The sequence below is a fragment of the Balaenoptera physalus genome, assembly GCF_965194825.1.
Source record: "Balaenoptera physalus genome assembly, chromosome: 14".
Classification (NCBI taxonomy): Eukaryota; Metazoa; Chordata; class Mammalia; order Artiodactyla; family Balaenopteridae; genus Balaenoptera; species Balaenoptera physalus.
In genome coordinates this window covers 47,685,265-47,704,843 of record NC_138893.1, presented here as the reverse complement: position 1 = coordinate 47,704,843, position 19,579 = coordinate 47,685,265, and the positions used below count along the sequence as shown (strand labels likewise).

The 19,579-nt window shown below is 38.4% G+C and overlaps 1 protein-coding gene across 11 annotated transcripts in view; it reads right to left on the bottom strand.

Moving 5' to 3' along the window:
- Positions 1-19,579, bottom strand: part of CFAP43 (cilia and flagella associated protein 43) — a 123,493-nt gene that overhangs the window by 9,459 nt on the left and 94,455 nt on the right. For 8 of the 11 annotated variants that reach the window (XM_082425056.1, XM_082425060.1, XM_082425059.1 and 5 more), the window contains 12 exons: positions 18,979-19,206; positions 17,189-17,395; positions 16,171-16,260; positions 15,793-15,873; positions 15,040-15,165; positions 9,821-9,940; positions 6,884-6,991; positions 5,230-5,316; positions 4,455-4,543; positions 2,625-2,838; positions 1,417-1,529; positions 13-172 (listed from right to left, as the gene is read on the bottom strand). In XM_082425056.1, coding sequence (XP_082281182.1) covers positions 13-172; positions 1,417-1,529; positions 2,625-2,838; positions 4,455-4,543; positions 5,230-5,316; positions 6,884-6,991; positions 9,821-9,940; positions 15,040-15,165; positions 15,793-15,873; positions 16,171-16,260; positions 17,189-17,395; positions 18,979-19,206 — 1,623 coding nt within the window. The remainder of the gene's footprint in view (positions 1-12; positions 173-1,416; positions 1,530-2,624; positions 2,839-4,454; positions 4,544-5,229; positions 5,317-6,883; positions 6,992-9,820; positions 9,941-15,039; positions 15,166-15,792; positions 15,874-16,170; positions 16,261-17,188; positions 17,396-18,978; positions 19,207-19,579) is intronic. The other 3 variants (XR_014253453.1, XM_082425058.1, XM_082425061.1) reach the window with 3 other exon arrangements.

Here is a 19,579-nt window from a genome sequence, read left to right as displayed (position 1 = left end):
CATGATAATTACCCGAATCACAGAATTCAAGTCTTCAATTATGTTCTTGTTGATGAGGATTGCATCAGAATAATCCAGCAGTAACTGGAAATTCTCCAGTTCTACTTGCCCTTGTTTAAGGAGGATTTGGATTGTCAAATTCAACTGGAATTTCACTTTGTCTTCCTGTAATCTAAATTGAAAAAGACTTTAAAGTAAGTACTTGTAATACATTTATATTCCAAATTTCATCTATCATCTGATACATAAATTCGATAAAATATATCTGATATAAAAATTGAATATAAAATTCAAAATTGATTTTCCTTAAGTTGAAGGAAAACATGCTGGAGATTAATGTGGAAAATATTTTCCCAATGACAAGCTTTCCTAGAGGTCTCTATGGTACCTCTTCTTACTGATGTGGAATTACACTTCGGCCGCTCAAAGAATGGTATGGACAGAAACACATTCATAAAGTTTTACTTCATGATTAAGAAAAGATTAATATGGTTTTGAATGTAAGTGGAAAAAATAGAGATGTTACCAAATAACAAATCTGTTAAAGTTCTGACTTTATGTATTGATCTCTGATATTATATTAACAATGTTTAATCTGCATGCTACTTATCAAATTTATTTTTAGGTAATTCATATTCCTACTCATCACCTAGATCTGAAAATGATGTTTAATGATGAATTTGGGAACATCAGAGAAGTATTTATCAATGTGGCTGTAAATATGGCCAAAAGTGAAGCAAGGACTTAAAACAGTATCCCAATTACTCCGGAAAATACAACAAGCTCCCCTGAAGAAAAAATATTAGCTGCTTAGGCATCTACATGGAAATTTCTTGGATATCTGCTTAATTTTCCACACAGTTTGCTTGTGTGGCTTGAGCTTAAAAGTACTTACCAGCAGAAACATGTTCTTTGTATTTTCATGTGGAAGGAGATTAAAATAAAAGATTTTCCCCAAATTTGCCTATTTGATTAAGTCACAGGAATGTGAGGTATAGTATAGGGAATATAGTCAATAAAATTGTCATAACTTTGTGTGATGATACATGGTAACGACTTATCATGGAGATCATTGAGTAATGTATAGGAATATCAAATCACTATGTTGCGCATCTGAAACTAATTTTGTAAGTCAATTATGCTTCAAATTTTTAAAAAGGGAAAAAAAGAAATTGAAGAGTAAAAAAAACTTGACCATTTGCAGTAAGAACAGTGGAGCATGTAGGCAAATTTCATTCTGAAATAAGGTCTTATGTAACAAAATGCACTTTCTCAAAGAGAAGTTATAAAGCCATGAATATAGGTAAGCCAGTGCCAGCTGTAAACCAGTGAGTCAGCATTCTCTCCCCATGATAACACAACCTAATTTAGCCCTAGATTTTGAATAAATGAACATGAATGAAAGGTTCAAATTACAGGATGAGCTCATGGAACACTTTTTCAATTTCATGTTGCACCTTCTCATCATCCTCAGTTCTCCTCTGGAGGAAAGCCACCATTTCTATTAAGCCAGCTGCTTTCTGCTTTACCTGAAGAAACCAAATCACCAACATCTCAGAACATACGGAGCTTTAGAAATAAAAGCAAACTAATTTTAAAGAACTTTAAAAAATATACATCTTTTAACTTTGTTACAAAACCTTAACAAGTCCAACTTTATAAGAAATAAACAAAAATTTAAATCCTGCTATTATGTAATATAAGAAACCCAAAACTTAACATGGTACATCCCATGAATAATTAGAAAAGTATCAAATTTGCTTCTCACTGAAAGACAATATGCAAGCAACTAGAATTTTTCTTATATCTTAGATAAAGTTTTACAATCATAGATACTTTAACAAGAATATGACAGCCTGACGCATGCGGCACAATTTAGGTCATCTGGCGGCAGGGCCAGGGGGCAAGGTGTGGTCAAGAAGCAGCAAGAGGAAGGAGTCTCTTCCCAATTAAACACACTCTCAAGTTGCTACCCTTTGTGACATTAACAAAATATTCTAGCAAAACTATAAAGCTGATTCTGGTGAAATATAATTCTAGTCTATGCAAAAAGGGATGAGGACTACTCAGGACCAGAGCAGACAGGAGAAGTTGTATCTACAACAGTGTTGTCCAAGAGAAATGTCATGTGAGCCATCAATGCAAGCCACATATGTAATTTTAAATTTTGTAGGAGCCACATTATACAAGTGAAATGATACAGATGAAATTAATTTTATTATCTTATTTAATACAATATATCCAAAACATTATCATTTCAACCTGTAAGGAATATAAAAAATATTAAGACATTTTCCATTCTTTTTTTCATGCTAAGTCTTCTAAATCTGTGTGTATTTTCCAATTACAGCATGTCTCAATTAGGACTGTCCACATTTATTTCAAGTAAAAAATAACCCCGTGTGGCTAGTGGCCATCAATTTGGGCCTACAAGTACTTAGCCCTCAATAGGACTGAGGTTAATATTTTATTTCTTTATCAGTATTATTAATATTACTAACTACTACCCTAGTGGGAAAACCTAAATAACTAGCTTTTCTAGAAGCACTGACCACCATAAACTATATATTTGATACTAGTACACTAAATGAAATGAAATAAAATAATAAAATGTTATTATATACTTTCTGTTCATTTTCCACTTTTGCTCGTCTGGTCATGCAGAAATGTTCCCAGACGGAGGGGTCCAAGCCTTCTGGCATGTTATTAATACTGTCCAAGTCATCCATGGCTTTCATTAACTGGGCAAAGGCATCCTTATTCAATTTCCCAGATCCTGGTCGCTCTCCAAAAGGCACAAGACTGGTCATATCTGAGTGCACTTTTTGTTTGTGAATCCTGGTGTAACCAATAAAAGCCCATTAACCTTTCACATTCTCACATACAAAAAAAATCACTGTTAAATTAATGTAACCCTTAGCAGAGGTCTGACACTGCATGACAGTTTCCTGTGGCTAGTGGGTGGATTACCCTAAAGAGAAAAGCACCCACTTGGACCTTCTTCCATCCTCTCTGGATCCCCAGACATGACCTCGGCTGGACTATAGATGTCCCCAGTTGCTGTCAGCACTGGCAGCTTTACCTGCACTAGAAAATGTCTCCCTTCTGGGCATTTTAAGCAGGTAGGTAAATGCCTGAGGGAAGCGTGGATGTCCCCTGGTTCTGCCCCATACATCCTCTGCTGGTATCCTTGTTGCAGGTGAGTAGCCTGGAAAATGTTCAGATATATGTGCAACTGGAGAAGTGCCTCTTTTTATCTACATTAATGGATTAGTTTTGTTTCCCTGGCCTGCGGCTGGGAAGAGAAGGGTACAGAGATTTGTACCAGGCACTCATTCTCAAGTTGCTTTACAATTCGCCGTGAAGTTACTATTGTAATCCTCTTTTTCTAGATGAAGGAAGTGAGGCTCTGAGAGAAGTGACTGGCCGAGGCCACAGGTCTGATAGATGTGGAGTTAGGATTTAAAGCTAATTCTGTTGGACAATAGAGTTTATGCTTTTTCCACTGCTGCCTCCCAGTATATGGGAGGTCTCACTTCTTTCTTCACAGGCTTATGTAACTCACTCCTTTAAAAATAGGGAAACAAAGACATAAGGCTTGTTCTAGGCTGAATTCCTCAGGTTGCATGTAACCTGTCAAAGGTGAGGGAATGAGTTTGCATCTCAGACACAAATGAGCCTATATCTTTGTGACAAACTCCATGATTCCTATATTATGTCTGATTAAAAATTATGGAAATCTGAATTGATAAAAATTTGGAAATCTGTGAAATGTAATTCTAATGCTAGTCTCGGTATAAAAATCAGATATTTTAGAACTCTTCTGATAATGGTTATTTTCAATCATTTATACTGGCATTTTTCAAACTTTGTCTTGAACACAAATCACATGAGATGCTCTGAGGAAAGGGTGTTTGTGGTCGAATAAGTCTGGAAAACATTTCCTACTCTATTTCTTATACTTGGGGATGCAAAGGCTACAAAAAGTTCTGAAATGTTCTTCAGTAAAGAAAATCTTTTAACCTTATCTTTTTCAACCCAGTATTTCCTTAAACTTATTTTGTCCTGGAAGACTTTTATGTGTAATTCCAATTCATACTGGAAGGGACTCACACTTGCTGGAACACATCTTGGGAAAAACAGTTTACAAATCTGTCTGCCATTTGTGTCTTACGAGGAACTACTTTCATGTATAAAATAGAACCTATAATAGCACTATGATTACCTAGATACTTAACTATTTTTAAATAGTAAAAAGAAATCCTTAGTCTTCATTGCCTACTGTAAGATATAAGAATGATCTTTAACAAACTGAGTTATGATCAAGACACTTGAACATTTTCACATAAAAGATGTTACACTGAATATTATGAACTAATCGGGAGAAAAAGCTGACATCTAATAACGCTTACAAATTTTTTTCTCAAAAACATGATAGCAAAGAGGAAACAAACCTTGGTCGGCGTTTAAAAAGTTTGTAGAGTATATCCACCTGATGACTGGGAATTTCAGAAAATTCCTTTTTAAAGCTGCGATCTAGAACCTAAGGGAAAACATATCATTGACAGGATTGCAACTTTGTTCCGAAGGTTTTATTTGTTGACAATACTCTTTAAAATATAGGTTGTATCACTTTGATTTTAAAAATCCATGAAAACTTGGTTTATAAACTTGTTAGAGGGTGACCACTCACTGTGCAAGGACTTAACAAAGATTTACTTTGAACAAGAAGCACCTCAGTAAATTTAAAACATTATTTCATATAAGAGGTCTTAGAAATCATTCAGAACTGAAGTTTCACAAAATGATATTTACCTGTAAAACATGCAAGTTACCTCTATTTTATTCCATTCCGTTCTATTCTATTCTTCTGTTTGCTTTTCTATCCTATTCTTTTCCATTATAAATCTGCTGGTCATAGCCTACTAAATTGATTTCATAACCAACTAATGGGGCTTGCAACCTGAAGTTCAAAAAGCTCCAAAGTCTAGATGAGCTCTCTCTTTTTCGTACAAGAGAAAGCTTAAACGAGAGAAGTTTACAAAAATTTATTTTACACAGTGATTTTTAGAAACACACAGTGGCATAGAATGAAGTACACCTGTAATTGTGAATTGCAGTAGGAGAAAAATCTATGAGGAAATTAAATTATATCCCCCTTAATCTTCCCCAAATCCAGGCAGCAGCAACTCTATTGCATTAGCGAGTGGGTGAGACAACAGCTCTCACTTTGTCTTCCGCCAGTAAGTTGTCATAGTGTTCCTTGTACATATCGAGGTCTTCTCTAGATTTCCGGATGGCCTCTGTGGTCTGGCTCTATAATAACATCAGGAACAGAAGATTGGAACCGGAGAGTTTTCAGGATAAACAAAAATACTGGGGATACTGAAAAGAACAAGGAATTCCCTAGTACAAGATAAATGTGGAGTGAAGTATCGATTACAGATAACATTCACAGAAGAAAGTAAACTGACTGGAGGCTGAAAGGACAAACATCCACTCACCTGTTTCGAAGGGTAGCCAGCTCTGTATGTGAGTGTGTAAGTGACCAGGGAGCACACTACACTCTTGGCAGGGCAGTATGGATGATGAAATTGCACAGACTTGGGAGTTGCATGGACCTTGGTTCTGAGAGACTGAATATATAAATGGACAACGGCCAGACCGTATATAAAGATAGTGCCCTGACCCATAAACTACACCCAGCCAGAAAGTGAAACCACAGCCTCTGCAGCAATCGGCCCTAGACTGCCAGGACTTGGTCAATAACGTTCAGCTTTCCTAATTTTTGCCACCATTTTCAACTTAGGACCAACCAGAGAAAGCCAAAGCTGCTTCCCAAACCAAGCACATAGGTTGCTAAGCTTCTAATTAACTTGCCCCAGGCTCCTCCATGCCAACAACTTCGAATCAGGGAATAGCTGAAGCCCTCTCTTCTATTCATTATAAAGCTTTCTCATCCCCCTGCCTGCCTTTGAGTGTCTGCCAAACACAAGTGATGGTGGCTGATTCCCTTACTATACCAAGCTCTGAATAAATAGTCTGCTTATTCTTATTTGGAGGGTCTTTATTTATATCTACAGTTCCAATTTCTGGCATGTTACACACTAGTGAGTGACTTAGCCTGTTACCAGTCTCTCTGAGATGGACTCCTCACCTACAAAAGAAAGCCCATACTCTGTAGGGTTGTTATGAGTAGGGTTGTATTTAGAAGGTGCTTTGCATATGCCCTTTAACAGACTCTTGGCAACAATAATTACATATGTCATTTGATACTTTGTATCATTCATTCATAAATGTCATTTATTAATACTAATAAAAGCTGACATCTTTTGAAAATTATTATGTGACATGTATTTTGTATTCATTGTCTCTTTAATGAAACATATCTATTCATGCTCCTATTTGAGTTTTTCAAAATATGACAGCTTTTCATTCTATAAGCTAACCCATTACTTATATATTTAGTGAAACTTAGGGTGCCAAATGGTCCAGAGAGAACAATATTCCCTAGAGAAGAGATTGAAAATAGCTTTAAAGGTTATGTGTCTTGTCCAAGGTCCCATAGCTAGTCAGTGGTTAAAAGTGGGCCCCTTCAACCATGAAGCCACATGGCCTCATTTTATAAACCATATGTCATATGAAAGTTACATAGTTCGTTTGACTAAATGATTGCAGACGCAGAATCACATAAATTTATGAACAGATTGGAGTGGGCACTTTCATCTGACCCTGGAGCAAAGTCCCAGACAGGGAGCCAAGGAACGCACACAGTTGAGTAGGAATGTAGAAGGAAGGAAGGGGCTAGGCATGTGAGCTCTTGTTAAGAGGGATCCCCTTTGTCAGAAGATGCTTGTACTCAGGTATCAGACACTATACTTACTTTCTCCTCCTGCTTCCTTGCAAGGTAGTTGTTCAGGAAGGCTTCTCTAGAGCTTATTTCTTCATCCAACAGTAAGGAAAAAACAAGGTTGTTTATTTTCAATTCTTCCTGTAGAAATATTTAAAAAGGGGGAAAATGATCAATATGCCTACCTTTGAAAGGATTTCCTATTGAGGGTCACAGACTTGGCACTCATCAAGCAAGTTTATGACATACAAGTAAGAGAAATTCTTTTTAAGAAAAAGGGAATATAAACTTACAATAACGGCTCAGTTGTTTTTACCTTTTTCAATTTTCATTGTAAGATAAAACACATACATAGGAAAATACGTAAAACAAATGTATAGTTGAATGAGTTATTATAAAGGCAAAACACCCTTGTAATCACCACTCAGTTAAGAACTAGAACTTTACCACTTTACCAGAGCCCTTTCCATGTGTCCCCATTCTAATCTCAACCCCGATAATAACCATTGTACTGACTTTTATAGTAATCACCTCTTTATGTTTCTTTGCAGTATTATTACCCAAATATGTATCTCTAGGGACTATTGTATAACTTGCTGGTGAAAAAACTGTCACATTTTAAAAGTCTCTTATAATCCACAGGTTCCCTTTCAGCCCTTTCCTTTCCTCACATTTATTTGCAGTTATCTGTAGTTTCACCTAGTCTGGGTTTTGCTAACTGCATACTTATGGCAAGTTTATCAGAGTTCTTTATCCCATGTATTTCCTGAAAATTGCCAGCTGAATCAGAGGACAGATCAGACCTATGTTTGATCCTTTTATGAAGACCATAAAGGATATTGTGTTTTTTGATCAGGAAACAGGTAGTATCAAGTTGTCTTTCTTTTTGAGATGTTAGCAGCTGTAGATCTCAATGCCCGGGTCCATTAATCCATTGGGAGCTGCAAAATGGTGATGTTATATTTCTATCATTCCTTTTTCACTTACTGATTGAAATCCTCTTATAAAGGGATGCTTCTCCCTATCTATTTGGTTACCTAGCAGTGTAGTTCATACAGGAAAACAGTAAACACTTGACACTTTATTAGTTTTTAGATAATAAATTTGTTGTTATCCTTTGATGGCATTTTTATTTTTAAAATATCACACATTCATTAATCTAACAAATTTGATAGGTTTCAGTTAATTGCAATTATTATTATTGTTGAATCTTAAATTGTCCCATTTAGGGGAGCTTTTAAAGTTGACTCCTGAGTCCTTTTGATGTTACTTAGTAGTCTTTGATAGTTTCCTCATTGTCTTGTATGAAAAGATGTTCTAAGTATATCTTTTTAAAATAACAGCTTTATTAAGATGTATTTCACAATCCATAGAATTCACTCCTTTAAAGTCTGTAATTCAATGGTTTTTAAAAATTAGATTCCCAGTTGTGCAACCATCACCACAATTTTAGAATATTTCATCACTTCTAAAAGAAATCCATTAGCAGCCATTTCCCATTTCTCCCCACACCTCCCAGAGGCCTTCCCGCCTCCACCCAAAGCAACCACTAATTAACTTTCTGTCTCTATGGATTTGCCTATTCTGGACATTTCATATATATGGAATCATTCAATATGTGTCCTAGAGTGTCTGGCTTCTTTCACTTAGCATGTTTTCAAGGTTCATCCATGCTGTAGAATGTATTATTACATTCTTTTTGTAGCTGAATAATATGCCATTATAGGGATAAACCACATTTTATTTATCCATTCATAGTTGTTGGACATTTGGATTATTTCTACTTTTTGGCCGTTATGACTAACACACTCTTAAGACTAATGCTGGAGCATTCATTCCCAATCTCCCCCCACCCAACTACCATATGCATACATCCCCTCCCTGCTGGGCCGGTGATTATGTTCTTCTATCTGTGGCCACGATAACTGAGGAACAGCCGCTCTCCCATGGCTACAGGTCTTGCTGGGTCCTGGTAATAGTGCCCTTCCCTTGCCTCTTTAACTCTAGGGATGACACTGGCTTCCCATCGTTTCTAGTCTCTGGCTGTTTCACCATTCTTTACTGTTTCTCTTAACCCTGCCCATACCTCAGTAAAGAGTCCCTGCATTACCTCTCTTAAATGTAACCCTTTCAGGGTACCATTCCTATTAGGACCCTGACAATACAGACATCCTCCTGGAGGTTCCTTAACCTCTCTCATCTTTTTTGGTTGACCCCTTTGCTTTGGTGAGATACATCTTCCATTAGCTTCCAGAGAATGGGTGCATATAAATTTTTGAGACCTTGCATTTCTCAAAATATTATTCTCCTCTCACATTCAATTGATAGTTTGGTCAGGTATAGAATCTAATGTTAGGAATAATTTTCCCTCAGAATTTAAAGCCTTCATTCTTGGTCTTCTTGCTTCCAAGTTATTGTATGCTTCATTTATATTCTTACTGCTGAATCAAATTAAGTCAGATTTTTCATCTGATCTTTTGGGGCATGTATATTATTCATTCATTCAACATACAGGATGAGCCCAGCCCTTTGCTAGTTGCTGGAAATACAAAAATGAACAAGACAGACTCAGTCCCTACCCTCATGGAGCTTATAGTCTTGGGAGCATTAAAAAGTGATTCACAATAAATTAAAATTCAGTTGTAACAAGTGATAGGAAGTAAAAGAACAGAGTATATAACAAGAAGATCTAACCTAGTCTGGGACCTGACAGATGAGTAGATGTAGCCCAGGAAGCAGAGAAGTGGGCAGAGTCTTACTGCCGCATTGGGAGAAAGGAGATGTGAACAGGAGGCAGAGAACTGAGCATGGCAAGTGAGGGGGAGGGTGGCACAGGTGAGGCTGGAGCAGGAGTCACGGCGAGTGCAGGACCTGGATGCCAGACAGGGTGTTGGTCTTTGTCCTAAGAGCAATGAGAGGCCCTGGAGGCTCCTTAAAAGAACAAGTCGTATAAGTAAAGCTTTTATTTACCTGGCTGACAACCATCTCCGCCCTCACTCTCCTTTCAAAGAGTCTTTTCAAATGTTCATCAAAATTCTGTGTGCTTTCTTGAATAGAGTTTTGAAGTTTCTTCATTTCTGTTTCTAATGACTAAAAGGAAATCAACAGCAAAGTTAACATTTAGGAACATCAAATGTTCCTAGGAAGTGGTTGTTTACATTTTGCTAAAAGAAATGGGCAGGTGGAGGGCAGGCCTCATGAGGTACTCTGGGCTCCCCCTTTAACCAGAGATGTTTCTGCTGCGTCTGTTATATTGTGAATCTGAGATTTTTGCTTAAAAAAGATTACACTGGAAAAAAAAAGTTAAAATCACTAATCAGGGCTAATGATGCAAGCAGACAGAGGTCTAGTAAAACAAATTGCAGCAAAGTTTTCCGGAAAATTCTGAATCTATACAGGACAGAAATTTCCAGGCACACAATCTGGCCCTAAGAAATCTTGATTTATTTTTAAGTTATGAATACAGTTGGTGGTTGAATAACATGGGTTTGAACTGTGTGTGTCCATTTATACACAGATTTTTTTTTTCAACAAATATGTATCACAGTACTACACCATCCACGGATGGTTGAATCCACAGATGTGGAGGGCCAACGGTAAAATTACACTCGGATTTTCGACTGTGAGGAGGGTCAGGGGCCCTAAACCTGAGTCATTTTAGGGGTGAACTGTATATATACATATTTACGTTATTTATACTCTCTCTTGTTTTCTCCCTCCAAATAGATCTACATCAGAAGGAAAAAGTACCACCTCCTTCTTTAAAATTCCAACAAGACTTAGCACTAAGCACACAGTAGGTAAGTAGAAAGATAGAAATTTATGTTTTTAAAGAGAATGACATCTGCAGATCAAACCTAGACATACTGTTACAAACTATTTTTACCTTAGAAATTTTTGGTAACTTTTAAATTTTGATATAACTTCAAAATTTACAGAAAAGATGCAAGAATAGGACAAAGAATTCTCATATGCTTTTAACCAAATTAATCAACGGTTAATATTCTACCCCATTTCCTTTATTGCTTGCTCAATCTCCCCCCCTTGCTCTCTCTCTCAACCATTTCAGAATAAGCTGCAGACACTTGAATACAAGCTAGTTATTTTGGGGTCTGCCACTCAGGTTAGGTCTGTCTGGCGTTTCCTATGCTTAGACCAGCATGTACATTTCTAGCAGGAATGCTCCACAAATCATGTTGTGTCCTTCCCAGTGCACCACTTCAGGAGACACAATGCTGCTGCGTTTCACTTTGGCTGATGTTAACTGTGATCACTGGGTTAGGTAGCGTCTGCTAGTTTCTCTATTGTACCATTCCCGCTTTTCCATTTGTAATTGATTTGTGGGAAAATACTTTGAGACTATGTAAAAAATCTTGTTTCTCATCAAACTTTTAGCATCCATTGATAATTCTTACCTGAATCAATTATTACTATGATGGTAGAATGTTGTTATTATTTTAAATTTATTTTAAAAAACCAAGTTTTCTCTATGCTGGTTTAATAAAGGAAGAGACTAACCCTGGGAAGATTATGGAGAGAGAAGTTTAGCAAAATGTATAGAAATATATGATACAAGGAGAAACACCACCTAAACTAGGCTAATTAAGCAATGAGGAAATATTAAAAATAAAACAAATACAGCTCTGGGCCAATTTGCTTATAATAATTTATGACACTATCTCATAGGAATGGAAAAATCCTATGAATTGTGGCCTCCTAGTAGTTGTTTATCAAGTTCAGGTGTTTCTGGATAATGGAAGCATCATTATATGGCAAATGGCCAAAGACTCAGCCTCCTGAGGCCAGATTGTCCAAGGGTCCCCTATGCACCCTTCTTTAAAACACTGAGCTTTCAGGCTTTTGAAGCTCTCTGGTCTGAAAGGAACTTTTTATGATATCAAAATGGCCTTTTGCTAAAACTGTTCTTCAAATGCCCCACACTCTTCTCATTGCAGGCCCTTCTCCATGCTTTCCCATCTGCCTGCTGTCCCTTCCTCACTCTTCAACCTGTTCATTCTTTCTCATTCTTCTAATGTGAGAACAAATGCCACTTTCTCAAGGAAGCCTTTCTTGGGTCCTGTCTTGGGCACTATCTTGAGTCTTAGCAGCAAAGTCTGGCACAGGATTCCAGTGCACATGATTTCTGGAGGGAGTGCTCTTTTGACACCTATACGGGGGTGAGGGAAACGGGTAGGAAGGGGCAGGAGCTGAGCTATGATGTGCTTTCAGGTGGCCCAGCCTTGGCCTGATTCTCAGGGGTATAAGGGTAATAGAGAAGCTCTGCTGACCTGTCCCAATGTGAGCCAAGAGGGCTGGACTTTCATACCCCCATCTCATCAGTCAATTGCTGGCTATTCTGGGTGGGAGCAGCGGTATAACCTTGCGGTGTCTCTGGACAATAATGCCCCCTTGGTCAGCCAAGGACAAGACTCCAGTGGCCTTGGGTATAAGCCTTCAGCTGCAGCACTCACAGCAGCAAAGGGATGGGCATGCCAGCCTGTAAAGGGGACCAGGTGAACACCCCAATCTAAGTCAGTGCCTCTGTGTTTACTGTTATAGATGGCATTTGAACTTGTCCTTCCTAATTTATCACATTGTAGCTAAATAATTATTTTGTGAATGTCCAGTTAATATATAACTCCCTTCACCACCAGATAGTGAACACTGAGGGTTGAGGGCTGTGTCTTTCTATTCACCACGTGTCCCTTGGATCTAACATAGTGCACATAGTGGGAACTCAAGGAGTATTGGTTAAAAACACAAGTTTCCCTCAAACCTTCCTGGGGGAATCTAATTTTGTCTAAAAATGTCTGTATCAGATGCTGAGAAACGAGAAGCAGGGGAGGTGAGAGACGGAAGACCAAGTAGGAAGGATGAATAAACAATGTAGAATCCATCACATCAAGATTTTCTCCCATTCCCGGGACGTCCCTGGTAGTCCAGTGGTTAAGAATCCGCCTTCCAGTGCAGGGGATGCGGGTTCGATCCCTGGTCCAGGAAGATCCCACATGCCATGGAGCAACTAAGCCCGGGCACCACAACTACTAAGCCCATGCGCCGCAACTACTGAGCCCGCATGCTGCAACTACTGAAGTTCATGCACCTAGAGCCCATGCTCCACAACAAGAGAAGCCACCGCAATGAGAAGGCCGTGCACACCGCAACAAAGAGTAGCCCTCGCTTGCTGCAACTAGAGAAAGCCCGTGCACATCAGTGAAGACCCAACTCAGCCAAAATATAAATTAAAAAAAAATTTTTTTTAAATGACTGAAAAAATAATTCAGTGTCAGGGAAGTAGGTAGAGGTATAAAATGAGATAAGATTTGCATTAGTCAATAATTGTTGAAGCTGCATAAGGGGGTCATTATATATGTTTGACATTTTCCATAACACAAAAGTTTTTTTTAAAAAAGATTCTTTTAAAAGAGGGGAATTAGAGACGGTGAACATCAGTTTTTCGAGGAGACATTGAGCAGTGGATTGAGAGGAAGGTGGAGTCAAGGGAGTGTTTGTTTTTTCTTTTCTTTTAACTTTTTATTTTGAAATAAATTCAGACTAACCCCAAAGTCACAAGAGTAATAGAAAGAACTCCAGAATCCCGTTCAAGGGAGTCTTTTTTTCTTTTGTATAAGATGAGAGATGTATACAATGTGTAAGACTACAGCACGTGTCTATGGAAAAATCCAGTAGAGGGGGAAAACTGATGATGCAGGGAAAAGGGGCAAACTGCTGGAGTAACAGCACTGAACAGGTAAGATGGGATGGGACCTAGTGCACGAGGGGAAGACCAGGCTTGGGCAGCTGCAAGGCCATTTCACCCATAAGGAACAGAAAGGCAGGGAGGATCTGTGGATTCAAGGCAGGTGGGTGTAGATGTGGTGGGAGAGGCGTAAGGAAAATCTCTTTTAGTTGCTTCTCTTCTCTCAGTGAAAAAGAAAATAAGGTGAGAGTGAGTTGAGGGTCAGGTGTTGGAGGTTTGAGGGTAGCGGAGAACACATGAAGTGGTCCTCTAGGATCTTGCTAGGATCTTGTGGTCCACCCACCAGCAGAAGCTGCACCACGTGGTTACTTGTTAGAAATGCAGAATCTCAGGGTCCTTCTATGTCCTCAGAATGACGGACTCTGAACCTGTATTTTAAAAAAGATCCCCAAGGTGATGTGGATTAAGCTAGGGGGAAATTGAAAGCTAGGGGGAATAGCATTGTTGAGCAGCTTTAGGGACCCAATAAAGATTAAGGTCATTAGACTGCAACCAGTCAGTATTTTTCCTTTACCCACTGCATGGTGCAGGTGCAGAGAAGGTTGAGTCCTGGTTTAATCAAGGCTGAGGTTTTACCAGGTGAGCATGGCCAAGGAGCAGGGGGTGAAGGTGTAGGCAGCAGACTATTTTACAGTGCAAGACTGTGGAGTAAATGGCACCACTTTAGGCATCTATACTCCGTAACTTCTTGAAATCTTTACTGCATTCAAAACTACTCATTTTGGATAAAATACAAAGACGTTGTTAGAGGACTGCAGTGAATAAAAGCAGGGACAAGTTAACAATATGTTCAAAGGAATTGTTCACCATAAAGCTGACAAACTGCCCTGCCTCAAATGATGGTATGATTTTACTTTCTTCACAGAAGAATAAATATCATTTACTTGGTTGTATACCATCACCTTTTACATCTCTATTATAATTGTAAGCACTTTTAATGTGGGAATGTTTCTTTATGATGGAAGGATAAAAGTGGGAGAACTGCACTGCAAAAATCTCAAATTAGAACTTTATTGACTGTGTCATTTTTCTCTCAAGTCTTTTCCTTGAAATTGAGAGCAAGTCAAGCAAGAGAATACAGCTCAAATTGACGTAGGCAATAGAGAGCAGTACCTTGCAGTGCCTTGAACATACTATCATAGGTGTTCATTAGATATTTGAAGAATGAATAAAGGACCAAATGAACTGTAATGATGTGAAATTTGAAATCAATAAGAACTTTAAAAAATTGCTATATGTTCTTTTCATTTTAAATTGTCCCAAGTCTTTAAATTTATCTCCATTCCCTTCTTCAAATTCTCTTGAGAATTTAAGCCAAAACACCATCCTTAGGCTGCTAAAGACACTGAGAAAATAAAGAGCACTTCATTTGAAAAGATACTGAAACAAAACCCTTGATAAGGTAGGTTATATTCTTTGCTCTTCTGACCTTTCTATACTTATCTCTTTCTTCATTTAATTCCTTGACTTTTTTCTCATACGCTTTGAATTGTTTCCTTTCCTCTTCAGACCACAAAGCATCAGGCTTTGACATGAAAGCAGGTTGAGGAATCACCTGAAGATATAAAGGAAAACATATATTCTAGGTTAAACATAAATATAGCAATACAGTAAAACTCAGAGTTATTGTTACAGTTAAAAAAAAAGAGCCCTTTAAAAGGGTATAGTTCTTCACATTGGCAAGGCAACGACCTAACACTTTGACCAAAGGATATGAAAAAATGTTACAATGGTTTTTCTGTGACTTAAGTGAGGGCAAGCATTTTGGGATGTACCCTGACTCTTAGGTGACAAGTTCAGAAGTGTGAGTTGATATCTTCATAGCTAGAACTATGCCTGAGCTCCAGGGATACCTATGTCAGGTATCAAAGGGAATGTTTCTTGGTTTATCTGGAGAATTGGAGGTGCAGTATTATCCCTGCTTTCTGTAGAGACCCAAACAACTGTGGTTTGTTTTTTTGCTGTTGTTCATTTGTTTGCTTTTCATCAGATTGTAAGGCAAGCCTGGGGTTTCAAACTTCTTCTTCTTTGCCTGATGTGGTAAGTTTATAAGGTACTGGGGGGTGGTATATTTGTCACTGTAGAATTTCTACAACTCAGGTTCACATGGGAAAAAATGGTCACATTTAAGTAGCTCTTTCCATCCCATTCCACCTTCCACAAAGATGGCCAGGAATCTCACCATTCTCAAAATGTCTTCCTTCTTGACTTCCAGAACTCCTCCCATCATGTCCATGAGGGCTCGGCGTCTTGTGTTGGGGCCCTTGGGAAAGAGCCAAAGTCAGAGAGGGTCACTGAGACAGAGATCTGACACTCCAGTGGCACTGGGGACTGCCCCCCTGTCCCCAATGTTAGAATGACTGCATTTAGGATTGGGGAGGGTGGGCAGTGGCATGCATGGAGGGGAGAAGAGGAGGCCACTGAGATTCCAGTGACCTCTGACCACGACAAATGCCTTGATGTGTTTCTATGGTGGAGTACAAGACTATTCAACCAAATTAGGAACAAATATCCCTAAAAGGAAAAGGGTCTTAGGTACCATTTGAAAAAAACTGCATACCCGTGACAGAAGCAATCGCTCCATTTCACGGGTCACAAGCAATTCTGTTTTGGCTTTTTGCCATGGATTAATATGTCTCTGAGCTGTAATCTGAAAGAGAAAATGTGGTTTCCTGCTGTTATCCTTAGAAAATTCAAGCCATACTTTCTTTCCACACACCGGGAGGAGGTTAGAAGGGATTAAGGAGATAGAGGGACTATCCAGATTTTGCAACCAATTTCCTATCTTGGAATGAAGATGAGGTCCAAAATGAGACAGTTAGAAAAATAGATGGTTACTGTTAACAGGGACTGTATAAGTGTTTGTTATTACTTCTAAGCAACACTATTATCTTTTGCCCCAAAGTAATCAAGATGGTTTCATGTGAGCAAGGGTATTCTCTTTGAGTTACTTTTTATAAATGAAATATGGTTATATTTGAATTGTTTTCTTTAAGCATTTACTTGTAACTGCATTTGTGCTAAACACCTTTTAAGAAGGCTGTCCAGTGAGTCCCTTTCTCTGGGACCCATACTACTCTAATGGCTAGATAATTACTGGAGCTCCATCAGCCTCATTCCCATTATGTGACCCAACCTCCATGGGTACAGGTGCTGGACCCAAGTTGGGCCAAGAAGCCCCTTCCCAGGTGAATCCAGAACTAGGACTAAGAGATTATAGTTTGGACAAGTTGCTTTCTTGAGCATAGGCGATATAACATAGAAACTGCTAGAGGCAGCTGAAATGCAGAGAGAAGTGAGTCAAGAGATGAAGAAAGAGCACTTCTGGACTCTCCACAAGGTTCCAGTGTGTGGTTCCTGCTTCTTTCTAGGCTTGGTGTCCAAATCTTCTCTGGACTCTATGGCATTCATAGAAGAAATCCTCATTATTGCTGGGGCTATGTTAACTGTTTTTGTTACTTGTAACCAAGAATGCTACCTTATACAGTTGCTTCTGGTAGCAAAAACAAGAAGAATAAATAAGAGCCTGGAAAATGTCATGAGAAAGAAGGGAAGAGATGATGTACGGATAATCGTACCTCAGTACTTTCCACAATAAGGGTTCTCTCTGGCTTCTCACAGTCCTCAAATTCTGGTTGCCAGACTGATTCTTCCAACTCCAGATCTAAAACAATTTCTTGAATTCTTACATTTTTTTCCTTCACACGTGCAATTTCAATCTCTTTTTGTTTATATGCAGCATCAAACTCACTATTGAAAGCAGTTTTTACCTTGTAAATAATATCCTGAAATATCAATATGTTATTATAAACACACCATGTATTATACCTTTACTGGCAACATGGTCCCACAGTTTTACTTTCCCTCCAAAATCACTTTACAAATTATAAGCAAATTAATCTTTCTAAAATACTGTTTATATTAAGTCATTTATTGGTCCAGTAATCTATAGTGGCATCCCACCATGGGTAAGGTTAAGCAACAGCATAACTGTTATACTACAACGTACTTCCAGAAATGTACGACGTAACTCAGTGTGCAGGTATATTGATAAGCGGGTAATGGATACTTGGAGGCTCTTTGGGCTATTCTCTCTACTTTTGTGTATGTTCTTTAAAAAATCCATCATAAAAATATTTAAAAAGCAATATTCAGTATTAAAGTTGGGAAATATCTTTTCTTTGGAACCAGGTTTGGGGAGAGGAGGTGAGGAAAAGATGGCCTATAGAGGTCTGGAGAATCTTCCAGAGAAGCACAACTACACACAATATTCTTCCTCTGTATGGACAGGTCATTTTCAGGTAGAAAGGGAACCCAAGCTGTCCAGTTGGATCAGCCAGTTACTAAGGTGGATGTGGGTCCAACTGGATTGCCCCTAGCTCTGCTGATGAGTAGAATGATGGGTCAAACTAAAAGTAGACTTGACTTTACCATCAGAGTTCAGTCTATATATCTATCCTACTGAAGATGAAACCATTAAAGCAGGGTAGAAAATGATCTTAACGGCTGGCACCAGAATTTCTCTTAGGCTGAAATTACTTTCTTGTAGGAAAACACCTTAATAAAGCAGCAGGAAGGTGAGACACTGAGGGCATAGGTCAGCAGAAGCTAAGCAACAAAAGGGATAACTCAACGGTTCTCCGTATAAATGCACAGGAATTTCGGGTATTGGAGGAGACAAAGAAGAGAAAAAGATAGGAAGGGAGAGCAGAGTAACACAGCAGGAGGCTAGAACTCAAATTGCAGACATGGCTGAAGGATCTTCAGGAATAGGAATGGCCAAACATTAAATTTCAAACCATCTTCATTGGTGCAATCTCAGTTACTGAGTTTTCAAAAACCTTCAGTAGGCATGTACAGGTGTGTTCTGAAACTGACTTGTTTGGTTGAAAGCAAGGAGTAGGAGCTTAGAGCCTGAAGGACACCATACCTTATCCCTGAGCCCCAGAACTTACAGAAATCTTAGAGAGGAAATTGTATTTTCCTAGATTAAGGAGATAGACAAGCATTCACATCTTGATCTTACAAGGAGGTCCTAATTGACATCTGGGTTACCTAGGAGGTGGCATTCAAGGATTTCTTTTATCTTTGAGTTTCCCGAAGATCTAAGTAGAAAAATGGTTCGCGGTGTTAGCCAGTGGAGGGTGCTCTTTAGAAAACCTGGTATCACAGAACCCACTCCAAATGGAAGAAAACAACTCTTGTCCACGAGCTCTGTTTAAAGAACATGGATGCTAGCCATGTGGATATTTCTCTGTGGACTTTAAAGACATCATTTGATTGGCATTAGATTTCAATTTGAGCCTTTGCAAGGCACCTCATGGAAAGTTTTAGAGATTTTCAAGGGTAAAGAAAAAAATTCACCCACTTTCAGTAATATAATTTGGTTGATTTTCTCCTCTCTGGAATGAAGTTCCAGTTGGCTTGACAACAAAGAGGTATGTACCCTAAAATCAGTACTCAGACTACCAAGCAGGTAATTGGGCAAGTTGGTATCTTTTGCTGTCCCATCTTCTTCCTCTTCTTCATCCTCCTCTTCATGATGCTTTTTAACCAAGGTAATTGCAGACTGAACCTCTACAATTTCCTTCTGTAGCTAAATATAGAAAAAGATGAAATGAAAGTTATGCAAAAAGAAGAATTCTCTAAAGGGCAATTTTGGGACAACTTAATTATTTCCACAATCATTTTAAGATGTTAATTGTCTTGCCAACAACTGAATTTAAAGTGATGTCCTGAACCTGCCGAAGAGAAAGCCTCAGAAATTGATAGACTGTAGATAAATCATAAGAGTAAAAATTCTTTTGATAGTGTGTAATATTCATATTTTTCTGTCAGGATGACAGCTGCTTGTAAATATTTTGAGTCTTTCTTGGTACTTAAGCATTAAAAAATATACTTTCTCTTCATATTTTAAAAAGGAACTTATTCACATAGGGCTGGTATGTGTATGTAAAAAGAATTAAGCA